We start from the raw sequence: 17,469 nt of genomic DNA, 5'->3' as shown, positions 1-17,469 counted from the left end.
CAGTCATGTAGTGTGTATCTGTGACCAACAGACTGTATTCCCAGTCATGTAGTGTATATCTGTGACCAACAGACTGTATTCCCAGTCATGTAGTGTATCTGTGACCAACAGACTGTATTCCCAGTCATGTAGTGTGTATCTGTGACCAACAGACTGTATTCCCAGTCATGTAGTGTATCTGTGACCGACAGACTGTATTTCCAGTCATGTGAAATCCATAGATGAGGGCCTAATTTATTTATTTCAATTGACTGATTTCCTTATATGAACTGTGAACTCAAGTCAAATCTTTGAAATGTATGTGTTTATATTTTGGTTCAGTACAGTTACCTCGAAGGTCCTTCTTCAGCCTGGTCAGATCCTTCTGAAAGTCCTCAAACTTCATCTGTGAAGCCTGGAACAGATCCTGGGGCTCAGGGAGAGGGTAGAGGCACGTCTCCCTGCCGGCGTCCTGACAATACATGACATGACCTTAGTCCTTAGAGCACAGAGCATTAGATCACGTAGAGTGGGTTAGATCACGTAGAGTGGGTTAGATCACGTAGAGTGGGTTAGATCACGTAGAGTGGGTTAGATCACGTAGAGTGGGTTAGATCACGTAGAGTGGGTTAGATCACGTAGAGTGGGTTAGGGTAGTAGAGTGGGTTAGGGTAGTAGAGTTAGATTAGGGTAGTAGTTAGGGTTAGAGTTAGGTAGTAGAGTGGGTTAGGTAGTAGAGTTAGATCACGTAGAGGTCAGGGTTAGGGTAGTTGAGTTAGATCCGTTAGGGTAGTAGAGTTAGATCACGTAGAGTGGGTTAGGGTAGTAGAGTTAGATCATGTAGAGTGGGTTAGGGTAGTAGAGTTAGATCAGTAGAGTTAGGGTAGTAGAGTTAGGGTAGTAGAGTTTAGGGTAGTAGAGTTAGATAGTAGAGTGGGTTAGGGTAGTAGAGTTAGGTAGTATCAGTAGAGTTAGAGAGTGGGTTAGGGTAGTAGAGTGGGTTAGGGTAGTAGAGTTAGATCAGTAGAGTGGGTTAGGGTAGTAGAGTTAGGGTCAGTTAGAGTGGGTTAGGGTAGTAGAGTTTAGGTAGTAGAGTTAGGGTAGTAGAGTGGGTTAGGGTAGTAGAGTTAGATCACGTAGAGTGGGTTAGGGTAGTAGAGTTAGATCATGTAGAGTGGGTTAGGGTAGTAGAGTGGGTTAGCGTAGTTGAGTTAGATCACGTAGAGTGGGTTAGGGTAGTAGAGTTAGATCACGTAGAGTGGGTTAGGGTAGTAGAGTTAGATCACGTGGAGTGGGTTAGGGTAGTTGAGTTAGATCACGTAGGTTTAGGGTAGTAGAGTTAGATCACGTAGAGTGGGTTAGGGTAGTAGAGTTAGATCACGTTAGGGTGGTTAGGGTTAGGGGGTAGGGTAGTAGTTAGATCATGTAGAGTGGGTTAGGGTAGTAGAGTGGGTTAGATCACGTAGAGTGGGTTAGGGTAGTAGAGTTAGATCACGTAGAGTGGGTTAGGGTAGTAGAGTTAGATCACGTAGAGTGGGTTAGGGTAGTAGAGTGGGTTAGGGTAGTTGAGTTAGATCACGTAGAGTGGGTTAGGGTAGTAGAGTTAGATCACGTAGAGTGGGTTAGGGTAGTTGAGTTAGATCACGTAGAGTGGGTTAGGGTAGTAGAGTTAGATCATGTAGAGTGGGTTAGGGTAGTAGAGTTAGATCATGTAGAGTGGGTTAGGGTAGTAGAGTTAGGGTAGTAGAGTTAGATCACGTAGAGTGGGTTAGGGTAGTAGAGTGGGTTAGGGTAGTTGAGTTAGATCACGTAGAGTGGGTTAGGGTAGTAGAGTGGGTTAGGGTAGTAGAGTTAGATCACGTAGAGTGGGTTAGGGTAGTAGAGTGGGTTAGGGTAGTTGAGTTAGATCACGTAGAGTGGGTTAGGGTAGTAGAGTGGGTTAGGGTAGTAGAGTGGGTTAGGGTAGTTGAGTTAGATCACGTAGAGTGGGTTAGGGTAGTAGAGTGGGTTAGGGTAGTTGAGTTAGATCACGTAGAGTGGGTTAGGGTAGTAGAGTTAGATCACGTAGAGTGGGTTAGGGTAGTAGAGTTAGATCATGTAGAGTGGGTTAGGGTAGTAGAGTTAGGGTAGTAGAGTTAGATCATGTAGAGTGGGTTAGGGTAGTTGAGTTAGATCACGTAGAGTGGGTTAGGGTAGTAGAGTTAGATCACGTAGAGTGGGTTAGGGTAGTAGAGTTAGATCACGTAGAGTGGGTTAGGGTAGTAGAGTTAGATCACGTAGAGTGGGTTAGGGTAGTAGAGTTAGATCACGTAGAGTGGGTTAGGGTAGTAGAGTTAGATCACGTAGAGTGGGTTAGGGTAGTAATTTACTATTTTCAACAGTAAAATAATACTGAAGACATCAAAACTATGAAACATATGGAATCATGTAGTAATCAAAAAAATGTTAAATCAAAATATATTTTAGATTCTTCAAAGTAGCCACCCTTTGCCTCGATGACAGCTTTGCAAAATCTTGGCATTCTCTCAACCAGCTTCATGAGGAATGCTTTTCCAACAGTCTTGAAAGAGTTCCCACATGTGCGGAGCACTTGTTGGCTGATTTTTCTTCACTCTGCGGTCCAACTCATCTCAATTGGGTTGAGGTCAGGTGATTGTGGAGGCCAAGTCATCAGATGCAGTAGTCCATTACTCTCCTTCTTGGTCAAATAGCCCTTACACAGCCTGGAGGTGTGTTGCATCATTGTCCTGTTGAAGAACAAATGATAGTCCCACTAAGCCCAAACCAGATGGGATGGTGTATTGCTGCAGAATGCTGTGGTAGCCATGCTGGTTAAGTGTGCCTTGAAATCTAAATAAATCACAGTGTCACCAGCAAAGCACCCCCACACCACCTCCTCCATGCTTCACGGTGGGGACCACACATGCAGAGATCATCCGTTCACCTACTCTGTGTCTCACAAAGACATCACACCTCCTCCTCCATGCTTCACGGTGGGGACCACACATGCAGAGATCATCCGTTCACCTACTCTGAGTCTCACTCAGACGGTGGTTGGAACCAAAAATTTCAAATTTGGACTCATCAGACCAAAATAACAGATTTCCACCGGTCTAATGTCGATTGCTCGTGTTTCTTGGCTCAAGGAAGTCTGTTCGTATTATTGGTGTCCTTTAGTTGTGGTTTCTTTGCAGCAATTCGACCATAAAGGCCTGATTCACGCAGTCTCCTCTGAACAGTTGAGATGTGTCTAACTTGAACTCTGTGAAGCATTTATTTGGGCTGCAATCTGAGGCGCCGTTAACTCTAATGAACTTATCCTCTGCAGCAGAGGTAACTCTGGGTCTTCCATTCCTGTGGCTGTCCTCATGAGAGGCAGATTCATCATAGCACGTGATGGTTTTGCGACTGCACTTGAAGAACGTTTCAAAGTTCTTAATTTTCCAGATTGACTGACCTTCATGACCTAAAGTAATGGTGGACCTTTGCTTCTCTTTGCTTATTTGAGTTGTTCTTGGCATAATATGGACTTGGTCTTTTACCAAATAGGGCTATCTTCTGTATACCACCCCTACTTTGTCACAACGCAAATGATTGGCTCAAAACAATTAAAGAAAGAAATACCACAACTTAACAAAGCACACCTGTTCATTGAAATGCATTCCAGGTGACGACCACATGAAGCTGGTTGAGAGAATGCCAAGAGTAAGCAAAGCTGTCATCAAGGCAAAGGCTGGCTACTTTGAAGGATCTCAAATGTATTTTGATTAATTTAACACTGTCTTGGTTACTACATGATTCCATATGTGTTATTTCATAGTTTGATGTCTTCACTATTATTTTATAATGTAGATTTTTATTTATTTTTTATTACAATTTTTTTATTTTTTAACTTGAATAAGTAGGTGTGTCCAAACTTTTGACTGGTACTGTGTGTGGATATATATTTTTCATTTTTCATTTTTTGTTTGTTGACTAAATCAAAATCAATACCTAAACTGGGCTTCATCTAGCTAAACACCTTACTGGGCTTCGTCCAGCTAAACACCTTACTGGGCTTCGTCCAGCTAAACACCTTACTGGGCTTCGTCCAGCTAAACACCTTACTGGGCTTCGTCCAGCTAAACACCTTACTGGGCTTCGTCCAGCTAAACACCTTACTGGGCTTCGTCCAGCTAAACACCTTACTGGGCTTCGTCCAGCTAAACACCTTACTGGGCTTCGTCCAGCTAAACACCTTACTGGGCTTCGTCCAGCTAAACACCTTACTGGGCTTCGTCCAGCTAAACACCTTACTGGGCTTCGTCCAGCTAAACACCTTACTGGGCTTCGTCCAGCTAAACACCTTACTGGGCTTCGTCCAGCTAAACGCCTTACTGGGCTTCGTCCAGCTAAACGCCTTACTGGGCTTCGTCCAGCTAAACACCTTACTGGGCTTCGTCCAGCTAAACGCCTTACTGGGCTTCGTCGTCCAGCTAAACGCCTTACTGGGCTTCGTCCAGCTAAACGCCTTACTGGGCTTCGTCCAGCTAAACGCCTTACTGGGCTTCGTCCAGCTAAACGCCTTACTGGGCTTCGTCCAGCTAAACGCCTTACTGGGCTTCGTCCAGCTAAACGCCTTACTGGGCTTCGTCCAGCTAAACGCCTTACTGGGCTTCGTCCAGCTAAACGCCTTACTGGCTAAACGCTTACTGTCCAGCTAAACGCCTTACTGGGCTTCGTCCAGCTAAACGCCTTACTGGGCTTCGTCCAGCTAAACGCCTTACTGGGCTTCGTCCAGCTAAACGCCTTACTGGGCTTCGTCTAGCTAAACGCCTTACTGGGCTTCGTCTAGCTAAACGCCTTACTGGGCTTCGTCTAGCTAAACGCCTTACTGGGCTTCGTCTAGCTAAACGCCTTACTGGGCTTCGTCTAGCTAAACGCCTTACTGGGCTTCGTCTAGCTAAACGCCTTACTGGGCTTCGTCTAGCGAAACGCCTTACTGGGCTTCGTCTAGCTAAACACCTTACTGGGCTTCGTCCAGCTAAACACCTTACTGGGCTTCGTCCAGCTAAACACCTTACTGGGCTTCATCTAGCTAAACACCTTACTGGGCTTCGTCTAGCTAAACACCTTACTGGGCTTCGTCTAGCTAAACACCTTACTGGGCTTCGTCAGCTAAACACCTTACTGGGCTTCATCTACCTAAACACCTTACTGGGCTTCATCCAGCTAAACACCTTACTGGGCTTCGTCTGCTAAACACCCTACTGGGCTTCATCTAGCTAAACACCTTACTGGGCTTCGTCCAGCTAAACACCTTACTGGGCTTCATCTAGCTAAACACCTTACTGGGCTTCGTCTGGCTAAACACCCTAATGGGCTTCATCTAGCTAAACACCTTACTGGGCTTCATCTAGCTAAACGCCTTACTGGGCTTCATCTAGCTAAACACCTTACTGGGCTTCGTCTGGCTAAACACCTTACTGGGCTTCGTCTGGCTAAACACCTTACTGGGCTTCATCCAGCTAAACACCTTACTGGGCTTCATCCAGCTAAACGCCTTACTACACATTAGTTACCACTGAGGGAAAATAAATAATTTAAAAGTCCCGGTGCCAAAACGAGTGATTAGAACAGGATCCAACGTACCTCGTCAAAGTGCCTCAGATAGTACGCCACTATGTAGGACAACAGGCTCCGTGTGTTATCCTGCCAAAACGAGGAAGACACAAGACATTCGCTTCAGTTCAGGGGAATTCATGTTTTAGTTTACTTTCTCACAAAGTGTTTCTGCAAAGCTTTTACAAAATGAATATACATTGTAATCCACATCATCAAAAGACACGGTAGGAACAGTAACTACAGTCTCCCAGCATAATATAAACCATGACGCATTAGACAGTCATGTCTAACAGTGTAACTAGAGGTGTAACTAAGCTTGGTCCCAAATGGCTCCCTACTGCCTATACATCAGTCTACTGTTGACCAGATGGACTCTACATAGGGAACCATTAGGGTGCAGGTCCTAGAGCCCTAGTAGTGCCTCTTCCAACTATAGGGAATAGGGTGCAGGTCCTAGTGCCCTAGTAGTGCCTCTTCCAACCATAGAGAATAGGGTGCAGGTCATAGTGCCCTAGTAGTGCCTCTTCCAACCATAGAGAATAGGGTGCAGGTCCTAGTGCCCTAGTAGTGCCTCTTCCAACCATAGAGAATAGGGTGCAGGTCCTAGTGCCCTAGTAGTGCCTCTGCCAACCATAGAGAATAGGGTGCAGGTCCTAGTGCCCTAGTAGTGCCTCTTCCAACCATAGAGAATAGGGTGCAGGTCCTAGTGCCCTAGTAGTGCCTCTTCCAACCATAGAGAATAGGGTGCAGGTCCTAGTGCCCTAGTAGCCTCTTCCAACCATAGAGAATAGGGTGCAGGTCCTAGTGCCTAGTAGTGCCTCTTCCAACCATAGAGAATAGGGTGCAGGTCCTAGTGCCCTAGTAGTGCCTCTGCCAACCATAGAGAATAGGGTGCAGGTCCTAGTGCCCTAGTAATGCCTCTTCCAACCATAGAGAATAGGGTGCAGGTCCTAGTGCCCTAGTAGTGCCTCTTCCAACCATAGAGAATAGGGTGCAGGTCCTAGTGCCCTAGTAGTGCCTCTGCCAACCATAGAGAATAGGGTGCAGGTCCTAGTGCCCTAGTAGTGCCACTCACAACCATAGAGAATATGGTGTAGGTCCTAGTGCCCTAGTAGTGCCTCTGCCAACCATAGAGAATAGGGTGCAGGTCCTAGTGCCCTAGTAGTGCCACTCACACTGCTCTTCACATCCTTCAGCTTGGGCAGGATATCCAGGTTAAAGCCGTCAGCCTGTCCTCTGGTTCGGTTGCCACCATTCATGAAGTTACCAAAGGCCAGGACCAGACCCAGCACCTGCATCACACACTGGCCACTCTGCAAGGTCTGGAGGAGGAGGAGATGGGCAGGCACACACACAGGGAGACAGACGGGAAGACAAAGGGATAGACATGAGAGAGAGAGGCAGAGGCAGGGAGACAGAGACAGATTGAGACACAGAGGCAGGGGGACAGACATGAGAGATCGAGACAGAGAGACAGAGAGACAGAGAGACAGAGGCAGGGAGACAGACATGAGAGATCGAGGCAGAGAGAAGAGGGGGACAGACAGGAGAGATCGAGGCAGAGAGACAGAGGCAGGGGGACAGACATGAGACAGAGGCAGGGGGACAAACATGAGAGATCAAGACAGAGAGAAGAGGGGGCAGACATGAGAGATCGAGGCAGAGAGAAGAGGGGGACAGACAGGAGAGATTGAGGCAGAGAGAAGAGGGGGGGAGAGATCGAGGCAGAGAGAAGAGGGGGCAGACAGGAGAGATCGATACAGAGACAGAGAGACAGATTGAGACACAGAGAGGAGAGATCGAGACAGAGGGGGACAGACAGGAGAGATCGAGACAGAGAGAAGAGGGGGACAGACAGGAGAGATCGAGGCAGAGAGAAGAGGGGGCAGACAGGAGAGATCGAGCAGAGAGAAGAGGGGGCAGACATAGAGATCGAGGCAGAGAGAAGAGGGGGCAGGCAGTCAGACAGAGAGAAGAGGGGGCAGGCAGGAGAGATCGAGGCAGGGAGACAGAGACAGGGAGACAGAGAGAAGAGGGGGGCAGACCGGAGAGATCGAGACAGAGAGAAGAGGGGGGCAGACAGGAGAGATCGAGACAGAGGGAAGAGATCGAGACAGAGAGAAGAGATCGAGACAGAGAGAAGAGATCGAGACAGAGAGAAGAGATCGAGACAGAGAGAAGAGATCGAGACAGAGAGAAGAGATCGAGACAGAGAGAAGAGATCGAGACAGAGAGAAGAGATCGAGACAGAGAGAAGAGATCGAGACAGAGAGAAGAGATCGAGACAGAGAGAAGAGATCGAGACAGAGAGAAGAGGGGGGCAGACAGGAGAGAAGAGATCGAGACAGAAGAAGAGGGGGCAGACAGGAGAGATCGAGGCAGAGAGAAGAGGGGGCAGACAGAAGAGATCTAGACAGAGAGAAGAGGGGGGCAGACAGAGAGATCGAGGCAGAGGGAAGAGGGGGCAGACAGGAGAGATCGAGGCAGAGAGAAGAGGGGGCAGACAGAAGAGATCGAGACAGAGAGAAGAGGGGGCAGACAGGAGAGATCGAGGCAGAGGGAAGAGGGGGCAGACAGGAGAGATCGAGGCAGAGAGAAGAGGGGGGCAGACAGGAGAGATCGAGACAGAGGGAAGAGGGGGGCAGACAGGAGAGATCGAGACAGAGGGAAGAGGGGGGCAGACAGGAGAGATCGAGACAGAGAGGAGAGATCGAGACAGAGAGGAGAGATCGAGACAGAGAGGAGAGATCGAGACAGAGAGGAGAGATCGAGACAGAGAGGAGAGATCGAGACAGAGAGGAGAGATCGAGACAGAGAGAAGAGATCGAGACAGAGAGAAGAGATCGAGACAGAGAGAAGAGATCGAGACAGAGAGAAGAGATCGAGACAGAGAGAAGAGGGGGGCAGACAGGAGAGATCGAGGCAGAGAGAAGAGGGGGGCAGACAGAAGAGATCGAGACAGAGAGAAGAGGGGGCAGACAGGAGAGATCGAGGCAGAGGGAAGAGGGGGCAGACAGGAGAGATCGAGGCAGAGGGAAGAGGGGGCAGACAGGAGAGATCGAGGCAGAGAGAAGAGGGGGCAGACCGGAGAGATCGAGGCAGAGTGAAGAGGGGGCAGACAAGAGATCGAGGCAGAGAAAGAGGGGGCAGACAGGAGAGATCGAGACAGAGAGAAGAGCAGACAGGAGAGATCGAGACAGAGGGAAGAGGGGGCAGACAGGAGAGATCGAGACAGAGGGAAGAGGGGGGCAGACAGGAGAGATCGAGACAGAGGGAAGAGGGGGGCAGACAGGAGAGATCGAGACAGAGAGGAGAGATCGAGACAGAGAGGAGAGATCGAGACAGAGAGGAGAGATCGAGACAGAGAGGAGAGATCGAGACAGAGAGAAGAGATCGAGACAGAGATCGAGAAGAGAGAAGAGATCGAGACAGAGAGAAGAGATCGAGACAGAGAGAAGAGATCGAGACAGAGAGAAGAGATCGAGACAGAGAGAAGAGATCGAGACAGAGAGAAGAGATCGAGACAGAGAGAAGAGATCGAGACAGAGAGAAGAGATCGAGACAGAGAGAAGAGGGGGGCAGACAGGAGAGATTGAGGCAGAGAAAGAGGGGGCAGACAGGAGAGATTGAGGCAGAGGGAAGAGGGGGCAGACAGGAGAGATCGAGGCAGAGGAAGAGGGGGAAGACAGGAGAGATTGAGGCAGAGAGAAGAGGGGGACAGACAGGAGAGATCGAGACAGAGAGACAGAGGCAGGAGACAGACATGAGAGATCGAGACAGAGGCAGAGAGGAGAGATTATAGGGAGACAGAGACAGGAGAGATCGAGACAGAGGACAGACAGGAGAGATCAAGGCAGAGAGAAGAGGGGGCAGACAGGAGAGATTGAGGCAGAGAGAAGAGGGGGACAGACAGGAGAGATCGAGACAGAGAGACAGAGGCAGGGAGACAGACATGAGAGATCGAGACAGAGGCAGAGAGGAGAGATCGAGGCAGGGAGACAGAGACAGGAGAGATCGAGGCAGGGAGACAGAGAGGAGAGATCGAGACAGAGGGGGACAGACAGGAGAGATCAAGGCAGAGAGAAGAGGGGGCAGACAGGAGAGATTGAGGCAGAGAGAAGAGGGGGGCAGACAGGAGAGTTCGAGGCAGAGAGAAGAGGGGGACAGACAGGAGAGATCAAGGCAGAGAGAAGAGGGGGACAGACAGGAGACAGAGAGAGAGAGAGCGAGGGGGCAGACAGGAGAGATCGAGGCAGAGAGAAGAGGGGGACAGACAGGAGAGATCAAGGCAGAGAGAAGAGGGGGACAGACAAGAGAGAGAGAGAGCTGGGGGCAGACAGGAGACATGGGCAGAGAGAAGAGGGGGCAGACAGGAGAGATCGAGGCAGGGAGACAGAGACAGGAGAGATCGAGGCAGGGAGACAGAGAGAGGAGAGATCGAGGGGGGACAGACAGGAGAGATCAAGGCAGAGAGAAGAGGGGGCAGACAGGAGAGATTGAGGCAGAGAGAAGAGGGGGCAGACAGGAGAGTTCGAGGCAGAGAGAAGAGGGGGACAGACAGGAGAGATCAAGGCAGAGAGAAGAGGGGGACAGACAGGAGAGATCAAGGCAGAGAGAAGAGGGGGACAGACAAGAGAGAGAGAGAGCGAGGGGGCAGACAGGAGACATCGAGGCAGAGAGAAAGAGGGGGCAGACAGGAGAGATCGAGGCAGGGAGACAGAGACAGGAGAGATTGAGGCAGGGAGACAGAGAGAGGAGAGATCGGGGGGACAGACAGGAGAGATCAGGCAGAGAGAAGAGGGGGCAGACAGGAGAGATTGAGGCAGAAGAAGAGGGGGCAGACAGGAGAGTTCAAGAGAGAAGAGGGGGACAGACAGTTCAAGGCAGAGAGAAGAGGGGACAGACAGGAGACAGAGAGAGAGAGAGCGAGGGGGCAGACAGGAGATCGAGGCAGAGAGAAGAGGGGGACAGACAGGAGAGATCAAGGCAGAGAGAAGAGGGGGACAGACAAGAGAGAGAGAGAGCGAGGGGGCAGACAGGAGAGATCGAGGCAGGGAGACAGAGACAGGAGAGATCGAGGCAGGGAGACAGAGACAGGAGAGATCGAGGCAGGGAGACAGAGAGAGGAGAGATCGAGGGGGGACAGACAGGAGAGATCAAGGCAGAGAGAAGAGGGGGCAGACAGGAGAGATTGAGGCAGAGAGAAGAGGGGGGCAGACAGGAGAGTTCGAGGCAGAGAGAAGAGGGGGACAGACAGGAGAGATCAAGGCAGAGAGAAGAGGGGGACAGACAGGAGACAGAGAGAGAGAGCGCGAGGGGGCAGACAGGAGAGATCGAGGCAGAGAGAAGAGGGGGACAGACAGGAGAGATCAAGGCTGAAGAGGGGGACAGACAAGAGAGAGAGAGAGCGAGGGGGCAGACAGGAGAGATCGAGGCAGGGAGACAGAGACAGGAGAGATCGAGGCAGGGAGACAGAGACAGGAGAGATCGAGGCAGGGAGACAGAGACAGGAGAGATCGAGGCAGGGAGACAGAGACAGGAGAGATCGAGGCAGGGAGACAGAGACAGGGAGACAGAGACAGGGAGACAGAGACAGGGAGACAGAGACAGGGAGACAGAGACAGGGAGACAGAGACAGGGAGACAGAGACAGGGAGACAGAGACAGGGAGACAGAGACAGGGAGACAGAGAGAGGAGAGATCGAGACAGAGGGGGGACAGACAGGAGAGATCGAGACAGAGGGGGGGGACAGACAGGAGACATCGAGGCAGAGAGAAGAGGGGGCAGACAGGAGAGATCGAGGCAGGAGACAGAGAAGGAGAGATCGAGGCAGGGAGACAGAGACAGGAGAGATCGAGGCAGGGAGACAGAGACAGGAGAGATCGAGGCAGGGAGACAGAGACAGGAGAGATCGAGGCAGGAGACAGAGAGAGGAGAGATCGAGACAGAGGGGGGGGACAGACAGGAGAGATCGAGACAGAGGGGGGACAGACAGGAGAGATCGAGACAGAGGGGGGACAGACAGGAAGATCGAGACAGAGAGGAGGGGGCAGACAGGAGAGATTGAGACAGAGAGAAGAGGGGGCAGACAGGAGAGATTGAGACAGAGAGAAGAGGGGGCAGAGAGAAGAGAGAGGGGGCAGACAGGAGAGATTGAGACAGAGAGAAGAGGGGGGGCAGACAGGAGAGATTGAGACAGAGAGAAGAGGGGGGCAGACAGGAGAGATTGAGACTGGAGAGATTGAGACAGAGAGAAGAGGGGGCAGACAGGAGGATTGAGACAGAGAGAAGAGGGGGCAGACAGGAGAGATGAGGAGAGATTGAGACAGAGAGAAGAGGGGGCAGACAGGAGAGATTGAGACAGAGAGAAGAGGGGGCAAGAGAGATTGAGACAGAGAGAAGAGGGGGCAGACAGGAGAGATTGAGAGAGAGAAGAGGGGGCAGACAGGAGAGATTGAGGCAGAGAGAAGAGGGGGCAGACAGGAGAGATTGAGGCAGAGAGAAGAGGGGGACAGACAGGAGAGATCAAGGCAGAGAGAAGAGGGGGACAGACAGGAGACAGAGAGAGAGAGAGCGAGGGGGCAGACAGGAGAGATCGAGGCAGAGAGAAGAGGGGACAGACAGGAGAGATCAAGGCAGAGAGAAGAGGGGGACAGACAGGAGACAGAGAGAGAGAGCGAGGGGGCAGACAGGAGAGATCGAGGCAGAGAGAAGAGGGGGCAGACAGGAGAGATCGAGGCAGGAGACAGAGACAGGAGAGATCGAGGCAGGGAGACAGAGACAGGGAGACAGAGACAGGGAGACAGAGACAGGGAGACAGAGAGAGGAGAGATCGAGACAGAGGGGGGACAGACAGGAGAGATCGAGACAGAGGGGGACAGACAGGAGAGATCGAGACAGAGAGAAGAGGGGGCAGACAGGAGAGATTGAGACAGAGAGAAGAGGGGGCAGACAGGAGAGATTGAGAGAGAGAAGAGGGGGGCAGACAGGAGAGATTGAGACAGAGAGAAGAGGGGGCAGACAGGAGAGATTGAGACAGAGAGAAGAGGGGGCAGACAGGAGAGATTGAGACAGAGAGAAGAGGGGGCAGACAGGAGAGATTGAGACAGAGAGAAGAGGGGGGCAGACAGGAGAGATTGAGAGAGAGAAAGGGGGCAGACAGGAGAGATCAGGCAGGGAGACAGAGACAGGGAGACAGAGACAGGGAGACAGAGAGAGGAGAGATCGAGACAGGGGGGCAGACAGGAGAGATCGAGGCAGAGAGAAGAGGGGGGCAGAGAGAAGAGGGGGGCAGACAGGAGAGATTGAGGCAGAGAGAAGAGGGGGACAGACAGGAGACAGAGAGAGAGAGAGAGAGGGGGGGGGGACGACAGTCAGTGTATATGAGGCTGAGCAGATTAATAGTATCAAGAATTCACAGTCACCTGGCTTCAATATGAAAACTGTTTTCTGAACACACTTCGACCAGAAGGGCTGTCAATATCAACCTGATGTTCCTGTTTAAAACAACGTCCACAGTGGAAGGATTGAGACAGTATTTCCTCAGTAATATGAGTGTCTGGTAGAACTGTCCAGAGGACAAAACCTTAGCAGACCTCCTCTGATTTCTACTGAGGTGAGGCACACGAAACAGGTCTATAGGCACACGAAACAGGTCTATAGGCACACACACATACCAAACACGTCACACACACACACACCAAACACGTCACACACACACACCAAACACGTCACACACACACACCAAACACGTCACACACACACACCAAACACGTCACACACACACACCAAATACGTCACAATCAATCAATCAAATATATTTATAAAGCCCTTCGTACATCAGCTGATATCTCAAAGTGCTGTACAGAAACCCAGCCTAAAACCCCAAACAGCAAGCAATGCAGGTGTAGAAGCACGGTGGCTAGGAAAAACTCCCTAGAAAGGCCAAAACCTAGGAAGAAACCTAGAGAGGAACCAGGCTATGAGGGGTGGCCAGTCCTCTACTGACTGTGCCGGGTGGAGATTATAAACCTAGAGAGGAACCAGGCTATGTGGGGTGGCCAGTCCTCTTCTGGCTGTGCTGGGTGGAGATTATAACAGAACATGGCCAAGATGTTCAAATGTTCATAAATGATCAGCAAGGTCAGATAATAGTCATACACACACACAGACTCACCGTGCACACTCTCTGCAGGATGTCCAGTTTGCGCAGGATAGAGGAGAGCCATTCAGAGAAGGTGGACTGAAACAGGATACAGAACACCCGGCCTGAGAAGTTGGGGATCTGATGTAACTGGAACAGGAACCTGGAATAGAGACAAGAAATCGGAGGATGGGTTTGAGGCTACCACTTCATGATGTAACTGGAACAGGAACCTGGAATAGAGACAAGAGATCAGAGGACGGGTTTGAGGCTACCACTTCATATTGTAACAGGAACCTGGAATAGAGACAAGAGATCGGAGGATGGGTTTGAGGCTACTACTTCATGATGTAACTGGAATAGAGACAAGAGATCGGAGGATGGGTTTGAGGCTACCACTTCATGATGTAACTGGAACAGGAACCTGGAATAGAGACAAGAGATCGGAGGATGGGTTTGAGGCTACCACTTCATAATGTAACAGGAACCTGGAATAGAGACAAGAGATCGGAGGATGGGTTTGAGGCTACCACTTCATGATGTAACTGGAACAGGAACCTGGAATAGAGACAAGAGATCGGAGGATGGGTTTGAGGCTACCACTTCATGATGTAACTGGAACAGGAACCTGGAATAGAGACAAGAGATCGGAGGATGGGTTTGAGGCTACCACTTCATGATGTAACTGGAACAGGAACCTGGAATAGAGACAAGAGATCAGAGGATGGGTTTGAGGCTACCACTTCATATTGTAACAGGAACCTGGAATAGAGACAAGAGATCAGAGGATGGGTTTGAGGCTACCACTTCATAATGTAACAGGAACCTGGAAGAGGAGACAAGATATTGGAGGACGGGTTTTAAGTCTCTACTTTTTGAACATGATTGGTTGTTTGAATAATTGAACCGATTCTCCAGAACACCTACTGCTCAGGTTTGTCCAGTGGTTTGGCGTTGTCCTTGTCTTTAGATGACTTGATGTGCTTATCGATTTTCTCCATCTCATCCTGTTGTGCTCTCTGAAAAGACATCAGGACAACATGATCAAAGTACTGTACTACATGACAACGGCAGAAGTACTACAGGCAGTAGTACAGTAGTAGTTTAATAGTGTACTGTACTGCAGGCAGTATTACTTCTGCAGTAGTAGTGTAGTACAGTAGTAGTATTTCAGTAGTATTTCACCACTACTACTCTCAAACCAATTACTGGAACGAACTGCAAAAATCAGTGAAGCTGGAGACTCATATCTCCCTCACTAGCTTTAAGCACCAGCCATCAGAGCAGCTCACATATCACAGCACCTGCACATAGCCCATCTTTAAACAGCCCATCTATCTACCTACCTCATCCCCATATAGTATTTATTTATTTATTTATTTATCTTGCTCCTTTGCACCCCAGTATCTCTACTTGCACATTCATCTTCTGCACATCTACCATTCCAGTGTTTAATTGCTATATTGTATTTACTTTGCCACTATGACCTATTTTATTGCCTTTAACTCGATGGCCTATTTATTGCCTTACCTCTCTTATTTGCACTCACTGTATATAGACCTTTTTGACTGTACGTTTGTTTATTCCATGTGTAACTCTGTGTTGTTGTTTCTGTCGCACTGCTTCGCTTTATCTTGGCCAGGTCGCAGTTGTAAATGAGAATTTGTTCTCAACTGGCCTCCCTGGTTAAATAAAGGTGTTCTCAACTGGCCTCCCTGGTTAAATAAAGGTGTTCTCAACTGGCCTCCCTGGTTAAATAAAGGTGTTCTCAACTGGCCTCCCTGGTTAAATAAAGGTGTTCTCAACTGGCCTACCTGGTTAAATAAAGGTGTTCTCAACTGGCCTACCTGGTTAAATAAAGGTGTTCTCAACTGGCCTACCTGGTTAAATAAAGGTGTTCTCAACTGGCCTACCTGGTTAAATAAAGGTGTTCTCAACTGGCCTACCTGGTTAAATAAAGGTGTTCTCTACTGGCCTACCTGGTTAAATAAAGGTGTTCTCAACTGGCCTACCTGGTTAAATAAAGGTGTTCTCAACTGGCCTACCTGGTTAAATAAAGGTGTTCTCAACTGGCCTACCTGGTTAAATAAAGGTGTTCTCAACTGGCCTACCTGGTTAAATAAAGGTGTTCTCAACTGGCCTACCTGGTTAAATAAAGGTGTTCTCAACTGGCCTACCTGGTTAAATAAAGGTGTTCTCAACTAGCCTACCTGGTTAAATAAAGGTGATCTCAACTAGCCTACCTGGTTAAATAAAGGTGATCTCAACTAGCCTACCTGGTTAAATAAAGGTGTTCTCAACTGACCTACCTGGTTAAATAAAGGTGTTCTCAACTGACCTACCTGGTTAAATAAAGGTGTTCTCAACTGGCCTACCTGGTTAAATAAAGGTGTTCTCAACTAGCCTACCTGGTTAAATAAAGGTGTTCTCAACTAGCCTACCTGGTTAAATAAAGGTGTTCTCAACTAGCCTACCTGGTTAAATAAAGGTGTTCTCAACTAGCCTACCTGGTTAAATAAAGGTGTTCTCAACTAGCCTACCTGGTTAAATAAAGGTGTTCTCAACTGGCCTACCTGGTTAAATAAAGGTGTTCTCAACTAGCCTACCTGGTTAAATAAAGGTGTTCTCAACTGACCTACCTGGTTAAATAAAGGTGTTCTCAACTGACCTACCTGGTTAAATAAAGGTGTTCTCAACTAGCCTACCTGGTTAAATAAAGGTGTTCTCAACTAGCCTACCTGGTTAAATAAAGGTGTTCTCAACTAGCCTACCTGGTTAAATAAAGGTGTTCTCAACTGGCCTACCTGGTTAAATAAAGGTGTTCTCAACTGGCCTACCTGGTTAAATAAAGGTGTTCTCAACTAGCCTACCTGGTTAAATAAAGGTGTTCTCAGCTAGCCTACCTGGTTAAATAAAGGTGTTCTCAACTGGCCTACCTGGTTAAATAAAGGTGTTCTCAACTGACCTACCTGGTTAAATAAAGGTGTTCTCAACTGACCTACCTGGTTAAATAAAGGTGTTCTCAACTAGCCTACCTGGTTAAATAAAGGTGTTCTCCTACCTGGTTAAATAAAGGTGTTCTCAACTAGCCTACCTGGTTAAATAAAGGTGTTCTCAACTGGCCTACCTGGTTGAATAAAGGTGTTCTCAACTAGCCTCCCTGGTTAAATAAAGGTGTTCTCAACTGGCCTCCCTGGTTAAATAAAGGTGTTCTCAACTGGCCTACCTGGTTAAATAAAGGTGTTCTCAACTGGCCTCCCTGGTTAAATAAAGGTGTTCTCAACTGGCCTACCTGGTTGAATAAAGGTGTTCTCAACTAGCCTACCTGGTTAAATAAAGGTGTTCTCAACTGGCCTACCTGGTTAAATAAAGGTGTTCTCAACTAGCCTACCTGGTTAAATAAAGGTGTTCTCAACTGGCCTACCTGGTTAAATAAAGGTGTTCTCAACTGGCCTACCTGGTTAAATAAAGGTGTTCTCAACTGGCCTACCTGGTTAAATAAAGGTGTTCTCAACTGGCCTACCTGGTTAAATAAAGGTGTTCTCAACTGGCCTCCCTGGTTAAATAAAGGTGTTCTCAACTGGCCTCCCTGGTTAAATAAAGGTGTTCTCAACTGGCCTACCTGGTTAAATAAAGGTGTTCTCAACTGGCCTCCCTGGTTAAATAAAGGTGTTCTCAACTGGCCTCCCTGGTTAAATAAAGGTGTTCTCAACTGGCCTACCTGGTTAAAGGCCTACCTGGTT

General features: G+C 49.0%; 1 protein-coding gene across 1 annotated transcript in view; it reads right to left on the bottom strand.

Annotated features, from left to right (window-relative positions):
- LOC135570202 (formin-2-like) overlaps positions 1–17,469 on the bottom strand; it is an 80,858-nt gene that overhangs the window by 57,240 nt on the left and 6,149 nt on the right. Inside the window, exons 2-6 of the mRNA XM_065016314.1 lie at positions 14,654–14,745; positions 13,760–13,889; positions 6,759–6,905; positions 5,611–5,670; positions 331–451 (exon numbers count right to left, since the gene is read on the bottom strand). Of these exons, the coding sequence (XP_064872386.1) occupies positions 331–451; positions 5,611–5,670; positions 6,759–6,905; positions 13,760–13,889; positions 14,654–14,727 (532 nt within the window). The 5' untranslated portion in view covers positions 14,728–14,745. The remainder of the gene's footprint in view (positions 1–330; positions 452–5,610; positions 5,671–6,758; positions 6,906–13,759; positions 13,890–14,653; positions 14,746–17,469) is intronic.

This window comes from Oncorhynchus nerka, unplaced genomic scaffold (assembly GCF_034236695.1).
Source record: "Oncorhynchus nerka isolate Pitt River unplaced genomic scaffold, Oner_Uvic_2.0 unplaced_scaffold_1038, whole genome shotgun sequence".
Lineage (NCBI taxonomy): Eukaryota > Metazoa > Chordata > Actinopteri > Salmoniformes > Salmonidae > Oncorhynchus > Oncorhynchus nerka.
The sequence above is the reverse complement of the archived record's forward strand: the minus strand, read 5'-3'. Positions and strand labels throughout refer to the sequence as shown.